The 8,458-nt window shown below is 46.4% G+C and overlaps 1 protein-coding gene across 4 annotated transcripts in view; it reads right to left on the reverse strand.

Annotated features, from left to right (window-relative positions):
• The window catches only part of MAP3K9 (mitogen-activated protein kinase kinase kinase 9), an 86,713-nt gene extending 84,334 nt beyond the window's left edge, over positions 1–2,379 (reverse strand). For 3 of the 4 annotated variants that reach the window (XM_070797786.1, XM_070797787.1, XM_070797785.1), the window contains exon 1: positions 1,633–2,379. In XM_070797786.1, coding sequence (XP_070653887.1) covers positions 1,633–2,032 — 400 coding nt within the window. In that variant the 5' untranslated portion in view covers positions 2,033–2,379. The remainder of the gene's footprint in view (positions 1–1,632) is intronic. The other variant, XM_070797788.1, reaches the window with a different exon arrangement.
• Between the last annotated feature and the right edge of the window lie 6,079 nt (positions 2,380–8,458).

The following is an 8,458-nucleotide window of genomic DNA, read 5'->3' on the forward strand; positions in this document are numbered from 1 at the left end:
CTGACACCAGATGTCTCTGAAAAACAAATCACCAAACATCACCCACAAAGAACCTCAAAATATGACATGTTTAAACTACACTACTCTCTAACATGCCAGACCAACATCTCTTCCAGTATGCGACCGAGTTCATCCTCAACACTATTTGGGACATTATATGCTAGGACTTTAGCCTTCACTTTTCCAGCACTAGAGCCAAAAAGATGCAACAACTGGAAACAATGTAATTTGTCACCTCCAGGTATTATAAAGATCAAATAGCAGAAGCAGGAAGTTTTTAATTGAATAAAACAGAGAGAAAACAAAGGAAGCTAAATACTTGAATGTCAATTTGACAGTCAAAACAAGGAAAGAGGCTATGATTTTTATACTAATGGCTGTTATTTAATAAACAGGTTAAGATATAATACAATTGTTTGGGTGAAAATAAGTCATAGGACCAGAGAAATAACTGTTACAAGTGAAAGTTTTAAACTATTTAAAGTTATCCCTCGGTAATGATTTTTTAAATCTAAGGGGAAAAGTACATAAAACATGGAATAAATAAAGATACATGTGTACTAACAATACTTTTTAACAGGAAAGAAATTATGGAAACCCTCAAATACAAAATAGTGTAAACTGTACCGGGAGATATTTACATCTTTCTTCTAAAACCACCTAGCATCACGGATTAAAGGATTCTAATAGCAAGTTAACTCCTTTGAGAAAAAACAAAGAAAAATTCATTACAGGGTGTGTTACAGGGGGCTCCTGGGAAATTGGTGAAAACCAGGACACTGGAAGAAAGGCCCTGGGAGGGACCCCTGGGTATCATTCCCCTGAGATTTGGCAAATACCAAATATAGGCAAAGATCTAGGGTGAGAAGAAAGGAGAAAATATATTGTCTAGGTGTCAAGGGGCTGGGATTTAACCACTCTACCCTGTGCTCCTGATCTCTCTGGGGGGAATGACATACTTGACCCTCTCTATCATTTCTCCACTCATCACCTGCCCCTCCACCCACTCTCTCTCTCTCTCTCTCACACACACACCCTTCTTAGCACATTATTCAATAAGACTCCTAAAGGTACCACTTTAGAGATACAAGATTAGGATCGAAGAAATCAACATGGTATTTCAAAGGTGTTTCAGAGGCTTCCAGGACTTGTGAACCAGCTCGGCCCTGAGGGAGACACCACCATCTCCTTTAAACCAAAAGTAAGGGGCGAGGACAGGCGATAGAAGAGGTCGGGAAGGTCCCCGATTTGAGGACTAAGGTTATTACAGAAACCACCAGCTTGCCTAAAATCCTGCCAGATTTGCGGGGCGGGGTGGGGGGGTGGGCGGTGGTGTTGGGGCTTCAGGATGTGGAATCGAGCTGCTGCTGAGGTGGTCAGGTGAAGGTGAAGAAGCCCAAGCGCCCGAGGTTCCAGGCGAGGCCTGCCTGCGGCGTGTCTATCTTACCCACTGCACCCACCAAAGCCCGTGCAGCCTGAGCGCGCGCGCGCGCACACACACACCCAGGTCAATCATTGCCCACCCCAACCTAACCCTCAGGGAGGTCTCCCCTCCCTCCGCAATCATCCCCAGGCCTCCATCATCCCCCGCCCCCCTCCCCCGCCGGGCTCCCGGGCCCGCCTTCGCCTTACACTGAATGGGCGGGTAGCAACTGGGGTCCTCGCCGCCGGGCTGGCAGCGGCTGGAGAAGGCGCTGCGCGGGGTCACGTAGTTGCTCGGGAAGATGCCCACTCGCTGGTTCAGCTGCCCGGTCCACCAGCCCTCGTCGCCGGACACCTGCGAGTCCTTGGACAGCACCTCCACCACGTCGCCCAGCCGCAGGGTCAGCTCGTCCTCGCCCGCCGCCTCGTACTCGAACACGGCCGTCCAGTAGGGCAGCGGCGCGCCGCAGCCCAGCTCCCGGGGGGCCGCCACCGCCTCCTCCTCCTCTTCTTCCTCCTCCTCGGCCCCAGCCCCGGCTCCATCCTCCCCCGGCGGGGCGGCAGCGGCGGCGCTCGCCAGGCAGCCGAGAAGCGCTCTGGAGGGCTCCATGGAGCGGCCGATCCATAGGGTGCGGGGCTGCCGCCGCCCGCAGGAGCCGCCGCCGCCTATTGTTCATGCGGCTCCGCAGAGCTGGGGGGACACCCCTCCCCCGACGGCGGCCTCAGGTAGGGCCGGGGTTGGTGGGGCGGGGAACGCCGGATCGCTCGGGGCTGGGGCCGGCGGGGCGCGGCGACAAGTGCGCGGAGCTGGAGTGCTCACCGCAGCATCGGGGCGAGGCGGGCCGGAGCCCTAGCCTTCGCGATCGCCACTCTGGGGCGGCCTGGCTACCTCCGCCGCGGGTAACCTGCTCGCGCAGCTGGTGCCAGCAGCCGCCCGCCGCTGCCGCCGCCGCCGCCGCCAGCCGGCCGCTGCTCCCTGCTCCGCGCTGCGCCCCGCCCCCTGCGCCGCCCTCACGCCCTGGACCACCTGACGCGGACCTGGCTCCACCCCAGCCCTGCGGACCCGAGGGGGCGGGGCCTCTCTGCTCCCGGGCCCGCCCCCCGGGCTATCCGGTCTTTCCATTGGCCGCCACGGACCCCCCCAGCCATCCACCCCGCCCCTCTCCATCCACCCTGCTCGTACGTCACGGGTCCCCCCTGTCCCCGTCCCCCGCCCTGTGCGGGCTCGCTCATTCTCAAACCCCAGGTTGACCCATTTCTCTCTCCCATTGGCCCGTCGCAGCTCCAACCATTGGTCTGAGCTACCTGTCCGTTTCCTGGGAGTGTTCAAGGAAGAGGCTGCGGTTTCATTGGGCGCCTGAGAAAGGAATGGGTGGTTCCGCAAAGGTAGAGCCGAGCCCTCCTCATTCAGACCAAAAAGGCTGAGGGAGACCGCGCCCTTTGTTTGCTGCGAAGGGGTAGGGAATCCCATTGGGCACCACCTGTGTTCTTGATCTTAAAGTGAGCTTTTGAGAGTGAGCGGAGGAGAGGCGAGCTGGGTAGCGCCCTCTGGGAGAGCTCTTTCTTCTCCAGCTCCTTCTTACATTTGGATTCTCCCTTCTCTTGGAGATGCCTCTGCCCCAGTCCCTACCAGGTGAATCAGCTTCGACTCCCCTCCGACTGAATTGCACCCCTACTCCATCTGTAACCTTTCGTCTATTAAGGCCATCAGGCCCACTGGAATGCTCTTTAGAACTCTTAAAACTACAGTTCTTGCCCTTTATGAGGGCTGCATACAGCTTGCCCTTCCTTGGGTTTTTGTTGGAAGAGAGTCCAATATCATCGATTTTTAGAATTCAGACGAGAGAGAGAGATCACTTTATTGGGGCTCAATTTGAGGGTGGGAAAGCTGTCGGTGAAATGGGCTTGGTCTCTCTGAAGAGACTCCATTTTTCTACAAATCTTGAATTTCTTTCATCTGGGGGAATTGCATCTTGGATCGCGGTAACCTCTGTAGAAATCAGATTAAGAATCAAAGCTGAATATACACACAAAACGATACTGCAAGGCAGACTTTCCATCTATCTTTTTGTTATCCTCCACTTCTCAAACCTTAAGAAAGAGATAGGTGGCCCCGAACATTTCTTCTGTGCTTAAATTCTTTCACAGCAATATAGATTTTCAATGAGAAGATTCTGTGACTTTTCAAAATAAGCCCATGCTGAGAGGTCCTGCCTGATCTGTGCTGAAGTCTTCCCCTTCCGTGGTAGGAATAGGTCTGATTTACTTGGCAAGTTTAGTGCTTCACGTTTTTTATTGTTGTTGTTATTTAATTTCATTTTTTAAAATTTATTTATTTTAATTGGAGGTTAATTACTTTACAGTATTATATTGGTTTTACCATACATCAACATGAATCCGCCACGGGTGCACATGTGTTCCCCATCCTGAACCCCCCCTCCCACCTCCCTCCCCATACCATCCCTCTGGGTCATCCCAGTGCACCAGCCCCAAGCATCCTGTATCATGCATCGAACCTGGACTGGCGATTCATTTCACATATGATATTATACATGTTTCAATGCCATTCTCCCAAATCATCCCACCCTCACCCTCTTCCACAGAGTCCAAAAGACTGTTCTAGACATCTGTGTCTCTTTTGCTGTCTTACATACAGGGTTATTGTTACCATCTTTCTAAATTCCATATATATGCGTTAGTATACTATATTGGTGTTTTTCTTTCTGGCTTACTTCACTCTGTATAATAGGCTCCAGTTTCATTCACCTCATTAGAACTGATTCAAATGTATTCTTTTTAATGGCTGAGTAATACTCCATGGTGTATATGTACCACAGCTTTCTTGTCCACTCATCTGCTGATGGACATCTAGGTTGCTTCCATGTCCTGGCTATTATAAACAGTGCTGTGATGAACATTGGGGTACATGTGTCTCTTTCAATTCTGGTTTCCTCGGTGTGTATGCCCAGCAGTGGGATTGCTGGGTCATATGGCAGTTCTATTTCCAGTTTGTTAAGGAATCTCCACACTGTTCTCCATAGTGGCTGTACTAGCTTGCATTCCCACCAACAGTGTAAGAGGATTCCCTTTCCTCACACCCTCTCCAGCATTTATTGCTTGTAGACTTTTGGATAGCACCCATTCTGACTGGTGTGAAATGGTACCTCATTGTGGTTTTGATTTGCATTTCTCTGATAATTAGTGATGCTGAGCATCTTTTCATGTATTTGTTAGCCATCTGTATGTCTTCTTTGGAGAAATGTCTGTTTAGTTCTTTGGCCCATTTTTTGATTGTGTCATTTATTTTTCTGGAATTGAGCTGCAGGAGTTGCTTGTATATTTTTGAGATTAATTCTTTGTCAGTTGCTTCATTTGCTATTATTTCCTCCCATTCTGAGGACTGTCTTTTCACCTTGCTTATAGTTTCCTTTGTTGTGCAGAAGCTTTTAATTTTAATTAGGTCCCATTTGTTTATTTTTGCTTTTATTTCCAATATTCTGGGAGGTGGGTCATAGAGGATCCTGCTGTGATTTATGTCGGAGAGTGTTTTGCCTATGTTCTCCTCAAGGGGTTTTATGGTTTCTGGTCTTACATTTAGATCTTTAATCCATTTTGAGTTTATTTTTGTGTATGGTGTTAGAAAGTGTTCTAGTTTCATTCTTTTACAAGTGGTTGACCAGTTTTCCCAGCACCACTTGTTAAAGAGATTGTCTTTAATCCATTGTATATTCTTGCCTCCTTTGTCAAAGATAAGGTGTCCATAGGTGTGTGGATTTATCTCTGGGCTTTCTATTTTGTTCCATTGATCTATATTTCTGTCTTTGTGCCAGTACCATACTGTCTTGATGACTGTGGCTTTGTAGTAGAGCCTGAAGTCAGGCAGGTTGATTTCTCCAGTTCCATTCTTCTTTCTCAAGATTGCTTTGGCCATTCGAGGTTTTTTGTATTTCCATACAAATTGTGAAATTATTTGTTCTAGCTCTGTGGAAAATACTGTTGGTAGCTTGATAGGGATTGCATTGAATCTATAGATTGCTTTGGGTAGTATATTCATTTTCACTAGATTGATTCTTCCAATCCATGAACACAGTATATTTCTTCATCTATTAGTGTCCTCTTTGATTTCTTTCACCAGAGTTTTATAGTTTTCTATATATAGGTCTTTTGTTTCTTTAGGTAGATATATTCCTAAGTATTTTATTCTTTTTGTTGTTTCAGTTTGGGGTTAATCTTTAGACAAACTGAAGACAGTGAGGCAATTTCAAAAGATAACCAGGGCTGGCATATCCAGCTTTGCTGCCACCAGCTGCAAGATCTTGGGCAAGTACTAAACCGTCTGCTCATCCTTAAAGAGAAGGGGTGATCTGGAAGATCTGTCATCTTACAGACCTGAGATTCTGTGGTTTGCACATGAGTGTGACTACACTGTATGCCAAGAAATGGCTACCCACTCCAGTATTCTTGCCTGGGAAATCCCATGGACAGAAGAGACTGGCGGGCTGCAATCCATGAGGTTGCAAAGAGTCAGACACGACTGAGGGACTAAACAAAAACCACCACCCATTTCAGGTCTTGAAGAAGGGAGGGTAGAATGTGGTCTAAAGATCAACTGGAATAGGTCTTGAGCAAAGACTTCTGAGTAAATGCCCTAAAACAGTGTTCGGATTCTTCTTGTACATAGATTCAGTGAACTGGAAAAGATACAGATGAGTCTTTGCATAAATTCTCTAAATTTTGTTCAAAATAAAACTATGCCACTCCTAAGCAGAAGAGAGCAAGCAGGGAGTGGGTACAGGCATTTTGTGTTTTTTAAAAATACAAGAAAGAAGATCTTCTTAATAAAAATTTAATTTGGGGCAACATAACAGAGAGAAACAAACAGAAAAAAAAAAAAAACCTAAAAAGATAGAGAATAATCATCAATGGTGATCTCTTTCAAGTGGTAGAATTATGAGTATGGGCGATTTTTATTGTCATTTTGCTTGATATTGTATGTTTTGCTATACAGTTTTTATCTTGACTCCTCCCCTACCCAGAAGAGAAGGAAAAAAAAAAAAAACCTTGGGATCTGTCTCAGTAGGAAACGTCTAATTCCCCACGTAACTTAAATCTTGGATACCATAGCATGTGTTTAGAACCTCATGAAGAGTCATTCATTCATCAAACATTTCAAGAAGTCATTCAGTAAATATTTGTTGAATGGATAAATGCTAGGAATTCAAATGAGGGAAGATCCTTCAGGCTAAAGCTGTCTAGCAGAGGTTGTCTAGCCAGGTTTCATGGAAGAGGCAGAACTAAAGCTGGTCCTGGAGGTGGATGTGGGGAAGAGGGAGGAACCTGCATTCAGAAGTAGAGGATGAGCATGGGCCCAGCTGCAGAGGTGGGGAAGCCTGAGTAAGCCCAGGGGTGGAGTAAAAGGATGAGAAAGAACTCTGAAAAGATGGGTTGAGACCAGATTTGTTGAGGGCCTTGTAATTACTTGATTCAGAGGAGTGAGTATTTAATTCATTATTTGTAATTATTTACTATCTAGCTTGTTCACTATGAGGGCAGCAACTATCTCTCTGGTTCTCCACAGTTGTCCCAGCACCTAGAGTGTATCTGGCACATAATTGGCTCTCAGCACGTGTTTGTGACTGAATGACTGACTTAAATACCAGACTGAGAAAAAAGTCTGGGTTTGGTTAAGCAGACAAAGGTTAGCTCTGAAAGCTTTTACACAGTGCTGGGAGATGATCAAATGTTGCCATCTCTAAGGATGAGAATAGATGACGAATGGATAAGGAGGTGCTTAAGTTTGGCATCAAAGGATGTTTACAGCTTAAATAGTGGAGTCTAGGAATCATGAAGATGGAAATCAATGCAATGGACAGAAATACCAGCCTTAGAGGGCTTCCCAGGTGGCTCAGTGGGTAAAGAACTGGCCTGCAAATCTAGGAGATGTAAGAGACATGGGTTTGTTCCCTGAGTCGGGAAGATCCCCTGGAGGAGGGCATGGCAACCCACTCCAGTATTCTTGCCTGGAATCCCATGGACAGAGGAGCCTAGCAGGCTATAGTCCATGGGATCACAGAGATGGACATGACTGAAGCAACTTAGCACACAAAAGTTCTTAGTATGCTTAACACCCACTAGATATTTAGCATATTTATTTTCTTCTTTCCTCTGTCCATCCCCCACAGAAACACTCAAGGGAAGAAATTAATTAATGGCACCCTAGGAAACTGCAGAGACTTCTTGACTGGGAGTTGAACCAGGCCTTTCCCTTTAAAAACAAGAAGGAAGGAAAAAGCAAAGGAAAGAAAAGAGAGAAAGAAGGAGGGAGGGAAGTTAGGAAGGATAAAGGAGGGATAAAAAGCAAACAAGTATCACAGACTGATGATTAAAGTTTGGAGCCTTGGATTTTGACTGAATCAGAATTCATACTCATTGTTTGCCATTAGGCAAGTTAATGCCCTGGTACCTCTGGATCCCTCGTCTGGAAATTAGGGATAATACTATCTCACTGGGCTCCTGGAAGGATTAAATGACAGGATGTATATTATGTGCTTAATACAGAGTTGTCAAATAGTAGTAGTAGTTATTATTCAGTTCAATTGTTCAGTCATTTCTGACTCTTTGAGACCCCATGGACTGCAGCACGCCAGGCTTTCCTGTCCATCACCAATTCCTGAAGTTGTTCAAACTCATGTCCATCAAGTCAGTGATGCCATGCAACCATCTTATCCTCTGTCGTCCCCTTCTCCTCCTGCCTTCAACCTTTCCCAGCATCAGGGTCTTTTCCAATAACTCAGTTCTTCACATCAGGTGGCCAAAGTATTGGAGTTTCAGCTTCAGCATCAGTCCTTCCAATGAACATTCAGGACTGATTTCCTTGATTGACTGGTTTGGTCTCCTTGCTGTCCAAGGGACTCTCAAGAGTCTTCTCCAACACCACAGTTCAAAAGCATCAGTTCTTTTGTGCTCAACTTTCTTTATAGTCCAACTCTCACATCCATACATGACTACCAAAGCTTTGACTAGATGGACCTTTGTT

Source organism: Bos indicus, chromosome 10 (genome assembly GCF_029378745.1).
Source record: "Bos indicus isolate NIAB-ARS_2022 breed Sahiwal x Tharparkar chromosome 10, NIAB-ARS_B.indTharparkar_mat_pri_1.0, whole genome shotgun sequence".
Taxonomy (NCBI): domain Eukaryota; kingdom Metazoa; phylum Chordata; class Mammalia; order Artiodactyla; family Bovidae; genus Bos; species Bos indicus.